Source organism: Eucyclogobius newberryi, unplaced genomic scaffold, assembly GCF_026437365.1.
Source record: "Eucyclogobius newberryi isolate DKJ021-1_F unplaced genomic scaffold, fEucNew1.0.hap1 SCAF_6, whole genome shotgun sequence".
Classification (NCBI taxonomy): domain Eukaryota; kingdom Metazoa; phylum Chordata; class Actinopteri; order Gobiiformes; family Gobiidae; genus Eucyclogobius; species Eucyclogobius newberryi.
This window is the reverse complement of record NW_027316278.1, coordinates 22,772,173-22,786,547: the sequence shown is the minus strand read 5'-3', so window position 1 is coordinate 22,786,547 and position 14,375 is coordinate 22,772,173. Positions and strand designations below refer to the sequence as shown.

Sequence of the window (14,375 nt, the reverse complement as noted above, 5' to 3'; positions counted from 1 at the left end):
TATAAATATCTGTCAACCTAGAGAAATAAAAAAAAAATATTATTTATTATTATTTATTTCTATTTCTCAATGTTCTTTGTTGCCTAGTTCACTTCTGATGTTGTCTCTCTGGACTCATCCCTCTCTTTCCTCCTCATTGCCTTTGAGTAAACATTTGTCAGTGCAACGTGAGTGTCTCAGGTAAGGATATGCAGATTAACTGGAAGTCGTTTGCATAACGAGCACTTCTTTGCCAGTCTAATTACGGTGGCGTGCCGGGGCCGTCTCAGAGGTGCCCTCAAGGTTCATTAGTGGGGTTCGTTAAGAGGTTTGTTAACGGCCAGATAATCGCTTCCTCAGCCCTTCACAAATACTGAAGCAGAAGGGGAAATGCACAGAATAGACTGGCACAAAGAATGCAGTCATGCTTAGTTCGAAACAGTCCCCTGCACACAATTTGTACTCTACACTCACAGTTACTTCTTCAATACTCTGGAGACAAAGGAGACGGTCACTGTATTGAAAGCATTTCCTTTACGCTGCTGTTTGTTCCCACACACACTAAGCAGCGGCAGTGGAACTACAGACAGGCTTTGTCTGGTCAAGGTCACAATCTGTCTTACTCAATGACAGCTGAGAATATAGAGAGCCATTGTAAATAACATCATATATGGATCAAATGTATTGTATGCATTTACTCATAAAGCAAAACAAGATAACTATAAGCTACATTACATTTCTATTTCAAAAACTAGACTGATTAACTGCAGTGGCCAACATTCAATGTGTTTATCACCACATTTAATTTAGGTAAATGTTAGTCACAGAAGACACTGTTTGACTGGGCTATCAGTGGTATCAAACTGCTGAAATTAATGAAAGGTCCCAATGGTAAGTCATTCCGAGGTACAAATGTTAATGTGTAAATAATTGAAAATGTTCATGTTGCTCTTTCCTGATAGCCAAAGCACTCAACATTACATTTTTCATTCACTCTCTACAATTTGTGGTGGTTAGCTGTAACCACATCTGCCCAGGGCCTGACCAATAAAACTGATGCCAGGGGCCACAACCACCACTGATCACTCTGCAGTCATACAACAATGATGCACTGGGAACAGGGAGGTGTTTGATTTTTATGTACATATTTACTCTTGTTACTATCAGTGACATAACATCCAAAGTGTAGTGTTTTCATTATAGTACAATTTCAAACGTTGAACAACAATGAATAATAGCAAAAATATAGATTGTGTTGAAAGTATGAAAATGAATATATGTGTAATAATAGAAAAGTAAGTTGAATACAATATACAGCCAATCAGAACAATAGAGCAAAACTAGCAGTGCAAATAGGGGAAGTAGGTGAAGTATTATTTACATGAATTATTAAAGTGACAGGTGTTAAAAAGTGTTCACGAGTCCAAAAGCTCATTGAGGCGAGAGGTGGTCTTCTAGTCCTTAAAGGAGGATCAATACTACAAATGAGTTCAAAGGACTATGTTTTGATCGAGTCAGTATGGAATCACATGTACAGGTTATGGAGCAGGGTTGAATTTTGTAGAAATTGCCAATGAACAAAGCCTTCCGTTTTCCTGCTTGAAGTCTGTGTACAGATATATCCATACTTCTGCCTGCTGGGGCCCTGTGTTTTCTTAAAACCATCGCCTGCTGTGCGGTAATCCTGCCACCCCTGCTTTCTGGCCCCTCCCCCTTCCTGCCCCTCCCCATTCTCCCCCCTTGGCCCCGGGGACTCGTGCCCAGATCGTATACAAGCGTCTCCTTTTGATGGGCAGAGCTGCAGCTGAGTTCAGCATGTTAAACACTATGGAGATGGAGACCCGGAGCCGTCGGCAGCTTTGTAAATAGGGAAAATCTCCACTGTAATGCTTGGCCCTACAGGCTAACAGCATCGCTCAATAAAATGTTAAATCGCTTGCTGTGCCTAATGCTAGCTTTATGGCTTTTTTCCCCCTACATCAGTAAATACGAATCCCTCCATTTCTTTTTGTTTCATATTGTGTTTCTTTTTGCTGTCTTTGTTTTGTACTCCTTCCTGCAGGCCCCATAGGTCTAAATATTGCCCCATTCCAAAAAACTAATTCTGTTTTCATCCACCCTATCTTGTTTTTTCTGCTTTTTTGCCCAGATCTTGCCCTGGTTTGGCCCTTTAATGTTCCCCCTTCACTCTTCTTAACTGTTTCCATTCTCCGGAGCTGGCTGCCTCTCTCAGACCGTGAATAATGCCATCAAAATGTTTGCTGCAGCCCTAAGCACAGCGTTCAAAGCTCATGCCCCTCCAAGCACACAAACAACAAGTACATGGTGGGAAGTCGAATATCTGGAGACAGGCAGGTGTTTAAGGGAAGATATGGAGAAACAAAGTGAGTCAAAAATACAAGAAGGGAAAAAAAAGCATGGACTTGAAGAGAAAATACACAAGCTAAGGCATTGTGAATGTTGCTTTAAAAAAATATAACACATTTTAATATCAAGGATATTGTTTATAGTTTAAAAAATGCTACAAAAAGAGTAGATCAAAAATAAAAATAAAAAAGTGATGTTGTAAATGTTGAAATATTTGCATAATGTCATATTTCTGCACATGTGATACATTTTTACAGACATTTTATATTTCTCGGAAAATAAGTGAAAATCAACTATGACAAGTTTGAATACATCTTGTTGGAGTAACATAATATTGTTATCGGGAAACTCCCAAAAAGATATCAAGATTTTCATTTCAGTCAATATCGCCCAGCACAACATTCATCTAAATATTAAAGACAGACATGATCTATTGAATCCCCAGAGACAAGGCAGAAATGTGCATACTTTTGGGGCATATCCAAGACTATAATAATTTTGCATATTTTGACATTTATTTTAAAGTTATTTATTTTAGAGCTTCAAATAATGTGTATATTTGGAGAACTTGCTTTAAAAGCAACGACCTCATTTTTAAAGGAAACCTATTCGAATCACCTATTCGCAAAATCGAAGAAATAGAGAAATATCTCTATCTAAATCAGCGTGGCGGTTTTCAACAGGAAAGTAAGATTTGTTTTTTAATTAAGTAGTTTTAAATCATTATTAAGATGTCCAGAATGCAACATAACGATACATGGGCGTTATAGATTAGGCAAAAGCACAATAGGTCTTCTTTTACCTCTGCTGACAGTAATAGGCATGAACCATGGGGAAAAAACCCTTTTTAGCAGCAAATAGCAATGGGAATAAGCAAATACATCACTGTTTGTAGTGAATGCAATTTGAGTGAAGAAAAGAAGTCTGAGAGTCTGCTGTAGTTGGGGCGGAGTGAAATCTGAACATTTAGGAAAGCCAATAAACAGGATGAAATAAGCAAGCGTGAATGAAATAAAACCCAACTCCCAGGTATGTTTTTGATGAGGGAACAATGTTTAAGTCAATTTTGCCTCATATGTGTTCTTAGTTTAAACCATCATGTAAAAGTAATGTACAAGTACTCAAAATCAAAGCAAATCACCTTAATATAAGAAGAAACTGTGAGATGAATGTGCAACTCACTAAAACTTTTCCACTCTTGTTTCTAAAGCCCAAAGTGAGCTCAGATTTACAAGCCTGTCCATAGACAAATCCAATGTGCAGCTCGTCGCTATTGAAACTACACTCTCAATAATTCATAGTGATCCACAGAAGTGAGTGTTGTTTTGGTGTGATGACGGGAACAGCACGCACCCCTGGGCGACGATGTGGCGCTCAGGGAGGCTTTCAAAAAACACATTTTTTTTTACATGCAACACTTTTGCTTCATTCTTCATTTTGAGCGTTTTCTTCTGCCAACGGATATTTCTTTGATTGTGGAAGTCCAGCGGGTTGACTTTGATCTCTGTTGGTACAAGTAGAGACCAGGCCAGGAGTCATTTACATACAGGACAATTGTTTTTGACATATATAGAAAATAAAATATATGCATTACTCCTTGCATCTTATAAGACCTACTTTAGCTCTGGCCTAAAACATATTCAGTCATCAGTAACTCAATTATTAATAAACCATCGTGATGAGGCAATCTACAATAAAGAATAAGTTACAGCAATTTTGAAAGTTGATAACAGAAATATCAAGTCGTTGTGCGGTATATCCAAAAGACGTTTAAAGAAATCCTGAATTGAGATCAAACACTATTTAATGTCAAAAGATTCCTTTCAAGAAACATTTAAATATTTACATTTAGTAGAGTTCTGTGGAATTATTTATTTATTGAACCAGAAAATCTGATATTTAGCAGTTTTCTTTACTCATTGGTACATATTTCTTTCTTATTTGCAATAAACTAGTGATTTTTAACCATAGATTATAAAGCCACAAAAATATGTTAAAAACAAAGAATCCCTGCTTTAAATAGTCTCAAAATTCAGCACAGTTCTGTAGGTGACTCCTACCCTACCATTCCTATTCCATATGCCAACCATCATTTCTAGAACATAATGCCATTAAATACCTGAGAGAGAATCTATATATCAAATCCATATGCAAAGAGCAGATATTCAATCACTGTCAGATGTCCCCACGCTGTCATGCCCACATGGTTTAAGAAAAGGCCTTCTGCTCCTCCGTCTCCCAAGGACAAGAGGAGGCAGACGGCCTAATTGATTCCTGAGTGCGTGTAAAGGGAATGTCGCGCTCCACTAGCACGCCGCTCCTGCATGCTTACCAACGTTTCGTCTTTTTTTCCCTCACTTGGTTCAGGTTTGAAATCAATTTGGCTTAGATGAAAGTTTTCAATTTCATTAGCTTGATCAAATGGAGCGCTGTTAACAGGCGTCGGTAATAGAAAATCATTTAAGGGCCAGGCGGCTCACACACTCTCCGAGGATTGGTTAAGAGGCGCTTAGAAAGGAGAGATGCAGACACAGAGGTGGACCAGAGAGGAGGAGGGGGCGAGGAGGGGTAGATAGGTGTAAAACTGGGATGTGAAGATGAAGAAATGTGGAGAAGAATGTGGAGTGAGAAAGATGCACAGAAATACAGCTTCATTATTCGGAAGCAATAATATCAATACAATCCCTAGTAGTCAAAGCGAATGTACTTTTGTGCCAATTCTTAACTCTGATAAATGAAAACAGCTGAATTACAAGATGTTTTACATCTACTTGCTATATTTGGTAAATAAAGAGTACCTTAATGTAGACTAGACTCATTCTAGAAGAGGACAAAACTAGGGAAACAGGCCCAAACCAGACATAATATAAACATCACACAGTTCATTTTATATATGCATTTAATATTGGGTTATTACATTACACCGAGTAACGAAGCAAAACCATTAACTCTGCCCACAATTGAAATCATACTCAACTACAGAGAAATACTTTACATGGTGAAAATGATTATGTTCTGCTGGTCTCCCATAATTCCTTGTTTCATCAAGCACACTCAGACACACACAAACAAAGGCTAATCAGCCAAGTGCAATGTGTGGTGATTAGCTCAGTTGTTGAGCCTTAGTCATGACTTCTAGACCTGAGATTGCACACCAACACGCACAAAACACGTGTACACACACACACACACACACACACATACACACACACACACACACACACATACACAGACACACACACACATACACACACACACACATACACACACACACACACACACACACACACACACACATACACACACACACACATACACACACACACACACACACACACACATACACACACACACACACACATACACACACACACACACACACACACACACACACACACACACACATAAGATAGTAGCAGAAGCAAAGAGCGGCTGTCCATGCTACTCTAAAGCAAAACAACACGCTCATCATTAGCCAGTAAAGCTATTGTCGACTTAAGACATTCTTCTTTCAACTAAAGAAATGCCTTGCCGCTCGATAGTTGACTAAAGGAAACAGTGGTGTGCAACTGGCCAAAGCTCTCAAAACCTTTCAGTATCTATGATCTGACCATGCATCTGACCTAAACTGCACTCACAGGAATACTACTGCACTATTTATATGGAAACGTACAAGGACACAGTGTATTTGTTTGTAAAAGTCAGATTAAACTCATGATTCACTCCCAAATCTTCAGCTACTTCACTTCATGTCTTCTCCTCTCTGCTGTAGTCTCATAATCTAAACAAAACACAGTCGAATGAAACAAATTTCGGTCAACTAATACACAGTAGACTGGTTAATTGACTGGCAGCCCTTTTAACCAGACCCATAAACATGTCAACAGGTCAAGAAGCCACGTGGTCCCAAAAAAATCAATGAGTGCAGGGTATATTTTTTTATTTACAAAGCAGTTATTTCATTACCAAATATCTACCGTTCATTAAAAAACAAAAAAACTATTGAGTTATTCGGCCCAACGTGGGAAAAGTGTAACAGATCTTCTGTTGAATTCAATGTAATTACTTTTCCAGAACAAAAAAAGAACAAATGAAAAGACAACAGTATGTGAATATTAAGTTAGTTATAATTATTAAGATGGCACCATTGCTCACAGACAAAAAAGGTTATTATGCACTTAAACGTATAGGTCACTATCCAAGATGCTTTTTTACACTATAATTTGTCAAGGAAATCAAAAAAGCCATGCTGTAACTGGTAAAGTTATATTCCTGACATATTAAGTATAGACAAAATGAGTTCCAAGTCAAACCAGAGAGTTTGGTGAACACATATTAGACCATTTAGAAATCCATCCATCCATCCATTTTCTACCGCTTGTTCCCTTTCGGGGTCGCGGGTGACTGGAGCCTATCCCAGTGACTTCGGGCCTTAGGCGGGGTACACCCTGGACAGTGGCCAACTTGTCGCAGGGCCAACACAGAGACATAGACATTACAGACAGTTCACGCTCACATTCAATCACTAGGGCCAATTTAGAGTCACCAATTTTGCCTGACACATGCATGTCTTTGGACGGTGGGAGGAAGCCGGAGAACCCGGAGAGAACCCACGGTTAAATCTGTACATTTTCCATCCATATAAAAATGACTGAATAATATTTCCTTTATTCTCTCCTTGTGGTTTCTATGTCTCTGACCTTTCCTCACAAGAGTGTCATGAGTTTCTCACCGTCGCCATTACAAAGAGTTCAGATTGTATGGCGCATGACAGGCTCTCTACAAGAATATCTTCTCCTGTCAAAAAAGGTGTTCTTTTTTTACTTTCTTTTTTTTATTTTGAATGAAATGTGTCCAGTGAAAGCAAAAAAGTATCGAAGGCGGTTTAATCACTCTGGTGTGGCTATAGTCGATTATCGGTTTTATCTTTTAGCGTCCTGGAGCGGGCGATCCGTGCTTTAATCCCTACACGTCTTGACTTCTGTAATACACTGTACACTGGTATCAGCCAAGCTAACCTGTCACGCTTATGGTTAGTTTAAAATTCCGCATAGATATTACACCTGTTTAATGCTCACTGCACCAGCTCCTCATTCACTTTAGAGTTGATTTTAAAATTGTATTGTTTGTTTTTAAAGCGCTTCATGGACTGGCCCCCGCGTACATTTCAGACCTCATTAGGGTTAATGCGCGCCCGCTGAGGTCTGAGGGCCAGTTACAACTTCTCGTCCCAAAAAATGAGACTCAAAAACCAGGGGCCTTTTCTGTAGTCGGCCCCAAACATTCTTCCTCCCACATAAAGACTGCACCTACAGTTGATGCCTTTAAGTCTTGTTTAAAAACTTTGATTCACTCATTTAACCCGGCAAGAGCAGTGTGTGGTCCTCTGTCTTTATTATTTTATATTGTTTTTAATTAGTTTTTATTTGGTTTGTACATATTTATTTATTTTTGTTTTATCTTTATTTAATTTTTTGCCAGTGTTTGTTTTTTACTCTGTGCAGCACTTTGGAACTTTGTGTTGGGAAAATGTGCTGTACAAATAAAGTTGGATTGGATTGAATTGGATAGTGGGTCAGTGATTAATAATGTGCTTGAGTTAAGATTGCATTGATTGCTGATAAAAAATAATTACTCAAATAGATCACACAAAAAACAGATGTGTTGCTTAAAAAAATTACAGGAATGTGTTAAAGTACATTTGCACCAGCTTAAATCATCCTTTATAATAAAAATATGATATACAACGTATAGTTGAAGTATTATATGTGATTCCACGAGGGCTGATTTAAAATTTAAAATTTTGAAAGTTTTCTATAAAAGTACAGATGCAAAGCCGTTCTCGGCCACCCACATGTGCCTGGAATTCCCACAATGTTTCTGTTAAAATACTGCACGTCTCCACTGTGAACCTGTCGACAACCTGAGTGACGAAACTTCACCCTGATGTAATTACTGTGAAATGAGATACAGCAAAAGTGCTTTTAGAATCCATTCAGTAAGCAAAGTGGAGCATATTTCTTATACTTTGACGTGTTGTCCTTGCTTGTCTTGTGTGTTGCCCCATAGTGTCTATAATACTGGGCTGTACAGTGACACAAAGAGACTCGGTGCCATAAATAAGCCAGACCAAATGCTAATGCCACGTGCAGCTGTCAGCTCAGAGACAGTGATCCAGGGAAAGCTTGTTGATTTGTTTTTTAACAGCCTGAGGTGGCCATTACTGCATTAGAGTCAGGGCTCCCTGATGCAATCCCAATAAAACTGCTCTAATACAGCCATGCTGTTAGACTGTGAGAGGAGCAGAGACATGGAGCCCGTGAGAAAAGATGACAGATGCTCTTTAGTGGGGTGGCTGATCCGGGCACAGGGCACAGAGGGCTCTGCACTGGCACACGGTCTGGAGTCTGGGCAGTTACAGGCCAGGAGTTAAGGCTTAAACGACAAGCGTGACGTGATGGGCAAAATGGAGTTTTGCCTGATTTCCTCTGGCCACTGAAACTTCGTGCCGGACACAGCTGTTTCCCAACACGTCGCCCTTTTCCCTGCCCCATGTGCAGTAGGTCCGCTCCACGGTGAGCGCACAGACCGGAGCTCGCGGTGCTCACTGAGCCGCGAGAGAGCGCACACCGCACGGCCGGCGCGCACTGAAAGCACTCATTTGTGTGGAATATACAATGACTCACACACGGGGCCACGGACCACAAGTCTCTTGGGATCCTCACGTGACTTTATTTTGAATTTAATAGTGAAGCTTCTTGACCTGGATATACTCAAAGCGTTCCAAGAGGGTCATTTTAAAAAAGGATCTATTTGGCGTAAAAGATGCTTTGTGCATTTAGAAGAACAGAGTCAAGAGCCACAGGAATTTAATTGAAAAAAACACTTATTCTTAAATAGAAAAGGGCTGTAACCAAGCAGTTCGTATAAGCTCAATACGCGTTTTGGAGCTGAAATTGGACCGGTCTGGCGGGTGACGTGCTCCTAGACCGGGGCAATCCACTCACGTGCTTACAAAAATACAATAGGCTTAATACAAAATAAATAGCAAACATCAAGCAACAGGCATAAAGATCCAAACTAAATGTAACCGTTTTTATCCCGCTGTAGAAAAATCCGCTTAATCTACCGCGATAAAGTCAAATGAAATAACTGAGAAATGATTCCACATTATAAACTTTAGATTCTCACAACGCAGATCTGATCCATAACAAGCCAAACTAGACACAGACCTCAAATTGTAAAGTGGCACCTTTTACTGAAAGTGTAAAAAATGAAGTTTAATATAAAAAATACACGGTTTTAAACTGGCAACAAGTTGTGTGTGTTTACCTACCATGAAACTGCAGGAGTCCCAGCAGCAGCAGCAGCACACGCCGGGTCCAGAGGCGCGATCCCCGGGGCGCACACTGACTTCCACTGCCCGACTCCATGTCCATCCTCCCGACTGACCACTCGGCTCTTCCTCAACTGTTCGGCTGGTGACTGGACACACACGGGGCTTCAGCTTTTCTTTTCTCTTCTTTTCACAAATCTCCGAGCGCAGATCACTATCGCATCGATACCACCAACAATCTCATTTTGATGGCGGTGCGTGTTTTACCTTCAATTTCCTCAGAGGTTTAAAAGAAATTCAAATGACTTCAGATCCTATCTTACAGTCAATCAGACTTAAGAAGTACGTTTCCTCAGCGGCGCGCTGCGTCCTTATCCCACTTTATTTATCCAAATGGGACGGTCTAGTGTCGTTTGGACTTTTTAACCTGTCAAAGTTGATGCAAAGTGGATTCCGAACTCTTCTGTAGAAATCGCATAGACGAACACCACACGCGTAATGGCAAAAGTCTTTAAATACAATCCAAAATGAGTCTTCCTTCGCTCCGCGTGTCCTGCTCCGGTGCCGTCTGGCTTTACCTCGAGAGAGCTGAGCTTTCTCCGCGGGATGGAGGGACCATAGCGAAGGAGAGAACACAGAGGAGGTCTGACGCTTCCACCAGCCGCCACTGAGGACGATGAAGAGGAGGAGGAGGAGGAAGCGGGGCAGGAGGAGAGGAGGAGAGGAGGAGAGGGGATACACAGGGGCTGCCGAGAGTCGGGATAGGCGGGACTTACGGATTTGGAATGGCAATTAAGTAGCCAATGAACACAGAGACTCTCTTTGCTTATATCCTTGTGATTTTATTAAAACTTCAACTTCGTACTTTTCTGAAGAAGAATAAAAGAAAGATAAATATGTATGTATCTACATTTATATACATCTATTAAGACAATATTCAAAAAATAATAACAAAACGATAACTGATGTTAATTCACATAGTTTGCAACAGGGTCGTCTTTCCTGTGAGCTGGTTGGACAGGTGCGCGCGCCTCATCCTGTTTATCCGACTAAAGCCTCTGCGTTCATTATTCATAGAGAGACACGTGGGACACCTGTTCCTGCTGTAATCGACAGAAGTTCGCTCCTGACGGCAGCACACCGGACGTGCCACACACAAATGCCTCATTCACTTGTTTTTTATCGGGGCAGCGTGTGCGTGTTTTCGGAGGAAGTTGCTGGACAGAAAAATACCGCGGTCTTGTCTTAGTGCGCACCTGTTTTACTTTGCTGGATCCATGTGTAAAAGCTAAAGTGATGACATTGCGACTTATTGAATTGCAAATAAGAAAGGCGATGATAAGCCAGACCCTCTGCACCTCTGCTTGTGTCAGAGCTGCATGGCTTTGTCCCAGTCAAGCAAGGAGTGATAGCACCCCCTGCTGGCGCTTTGGCTTAAAGGGGAAGGAGAATACTCTGGGCTTGCACCAGAAAGCAATTACATTCTTTTTCCAACTTTTTCAAAATACCACATTTTTAGTGCTTATGTTTATTTCCACATGCCTTTCTAGATGTAATTATCATCACATGCTATTCCAGCATATATTCACAACAATGCAAAGGGAACACTTCTTTGCTTTTAATTACACTGCAATGCAATTGTCCATTTACTATCCATAAATTCACTTCTCTGCTCTTTCACTCATCTGTGTTATATAGCAGGCTATAGGTTTGAAAAGCATTTTTCCTTTCTTTTTTAACCTAAATCCTCAGCTCACAGCGCTCGTTCGTTAGCATGTATTATATTTGTGTTTTAAGTGTTGTATTGTAAGTATTATGTTCTTGTAAAAGTGTTATTAGTGAACACAGGAACACATAGGTCTCCTGAAGCATTTGAGAGGAAAGGAGTGTGTATCCTCAGCATGTCTCTGTCCTTGGTGCTGACTCCAGTCAGGCTGACCACAGACGCTGAGCTGTTCTACTTTTGCTCTCTCCACATGGACGAGTCTAAATCATGCAGTTATACAAACCCCACTTTTCACTGCACGCACAGTTCAGCCTCTGTGAAAATGAAATGATTTAGCTTATATCCAGTGAGTCAGCTTCAAAAACATGAGAATAAATAAGCTATTAATTCCAATCAACCAATCAAACTTTATTTCTTAAGCGCTTTTCATACATAAAATGTAACAGAAAGCATCCTACCCACCACCACCTGTCCCACACAACCAAACACCCACCCACATCTGCACACACGCGTATGTGCCAAGATACATGAAGCAGTCTGTATCCTGTCCAACCTGAAGTGCTACTCGCCGTGTACGCCTGTCCCTCCAGGAGCCGCGCCCACTTCTTAGGAGTAAATGGCATACATTAGATTCCAATTAAGGTTGTGGAGAACTGCTCAGGTGAGGCGTGTGTAGGTCTGAGGGGATTTATTTACTGTACATGTATTATATCTGTGCATGTGATGGTTGTATGTCGCAGAATTTGTTAAAAAAAAAGATGCATTCACCAATTTGTAAAAAGTATCCAGTTAATTTTACAACCAACCAAATTGCATTAGCCCAATTCAATATTATACAGGTAATACAGGTTGTCCCTGTCATGTGTAACCAATTTAGGTAAATAATAATGTACTTTACGCATTTATTTATTTGGAAAGGGAGATTGCACAGTAATCACTATCAAACAAATGACATCCGCCTAAACACTGATGCGACCAAAGTTTTAGGAGCTCAGGCATTTTTGCAAAAAATAGTGTAGTGTCCAGTGAAATCTGATGCTAAAATCCATTCTCCTCGTCTCTCTTGTTGAAATAAAGAAGATTGGACTGGATTTCACAACCATGCTGTTCTTTCAGAATCAACACTAACTTAAAATGTCTCTGTAAATAATTTGATGCAGCGTTCAATACTCATGATATTGATCACTTAGCAACTCAGCTCGTCCTGTAAGATTTACATGTATTTTGCCTAAAGCTGTTAGCATTATCCCGCAAAAATGCTAATTATGAATAATCCAGAGGATGTTCACTGGTTCTAACCCATCAACCACATTTAGGTGAGGTCAAACCCTCAATAAAAGTCTTTGTTGAATGTATAAACACTTGGATTGGAGTGTAAAACTGGCATCCGAGCTAAAGGCTAAGTGATTTTTGCATGTTACTAGTGAGGAGACCAGATAGATGCATCAGCCAACCAAGTGATCATGAGTCTATGATTGTCCATGCCCCGTGTCATCTCACCTTCTAGTTTTGACACTTTCTATGTCAGTGTCACAGTGCCACACTCAAGCGTGGAACATATTAAATGGTTTCAGGCATTTTGCTTGATTGAATTAGTATAGGCTATAAATGTAATTTTCTAACGAGTCCAGATGACTACAACTGAAGCTTTTTCTACAATATAAATGTAATATTGAGAACAAGACTTTTTATCTGTACATTTAAGCCACTGTAAAGCTGTTGACAGGCTAGAACTTTTGGTGAGGCAACAGTTCCATTGTATCTGGTACAAGTAGCACAAAGGGCAGGGCAAAGGATCAGTCCTGGGGCCCTTTCTATTTGATCTCTCCACCTTAGTGCCACAACAGATGCTTCTTTACACATAGGTTTTTTTTTTTTTTTTTTTGTCCATGTTTTTTTTTTAAATGTGTTACTCCACTTTGTCCAAACTTTGAGCCAGTTCATGATTAAGGTCACACCGGTAAGTGAACTGAGATGAAAGAGAGTCACTCAAAATAATTTAGATTTACATGAATTAAAGAAATGTGCCAAAAACATCTTGATGCTACAATAAAAACATACACTCACTTCTAAAACTACAACTGTCTCCACTTCTCAATAGACTACAATTCAAGTGCTTTGAGGCAATCAGCACATGACAAAAAGAAATGTGATTTTTGAAAGGGCAAATTTAGAGCAGCTTACAACGACTGCCTCCAACACGCAGCAGTTACCCTTGATTTGACAGATATATTTATAATATCTTGATATTTTTCTTTAAATGGATTCAAGTTGGGCTACTGATCCTAAACAAAAAAAACTAGTCCAAAGTACTTCCATAGAACTGGGTGCAAAAAGGGGATTGGCGTTGGAGACAAAATGAAGGAAAGGCTCATCAGAAGCAATGGATAGAAGTTATGGGTAAGGCCTACATGATATGTATTTAGATGTAGCGCACAGAGATGTATACCACTATGAATTTGTTGTACACACTTCCTCCACGTCCAAGGTGCGCAGAGTGGAGAGGAAGCTTCACGATAATGTATTTGTGACCTCCAGTAAACAGCATATATGTAAATTAATTGCATGATTTACCAGCTAGCAATATAAAGAACAGGCAGAAATGAGGAGGACGACAACAGCAGCCACACATCGTTTTCAGTCATTTGCAACAAAAAGTTAGTTACGATCTCGTGATTTTATGCAATGAAGCCCTACTACGAGTACTCGCTGCAATGTGCACAAGCCGGCTGCGTGGCCACTGGGCTTTAGGCCAGTGAAAAGGTGGTTTGAGGCAAAGATGAGCTTTGATTACTAGGCTGTGTGGCTGTGATTATGATAGCGTATGTGGACAATTCAAAGTCATATTTCTCCTTAGAGACAAGCAGGTAGCGCACCCTTCTATTGTAGTACATCTTCAAATATAGGCTCCCTGTGAAAGAAACACAAACACCTCGTTTGCCTCCCATTCGCATCCATCACAGGTGA

The 14,375-nt window shown here is 40.2% G+C and overlaps 1 protein-coding gene across 1 annotated transcript in view; it reads right to left on the bottom strand.

Moving 5' to 3' along the window:
- Positions 1-9,835, bottom strand: part of LOC140346673 (transmembrane protein 132D) — a 244,938-nt gene extending 235,103 nt beyond the window's left edge. Inside the window, exon 1 of the mRNA XM_072432849.1 lies at positions 9,683-9,835. Within this exon, the coding sequence (XP_072288950.1) occupies positions 9,683-9,785 (103 nt within the window). The 5' untranslated portion in view covers positions 9,786-9,835. The remainder of the gene's footprint in view (positions 1-9,682) is intronic.
- Between the last annotated feature and the right edge of the window lie 4,540 nt (positions 9,836-14,375).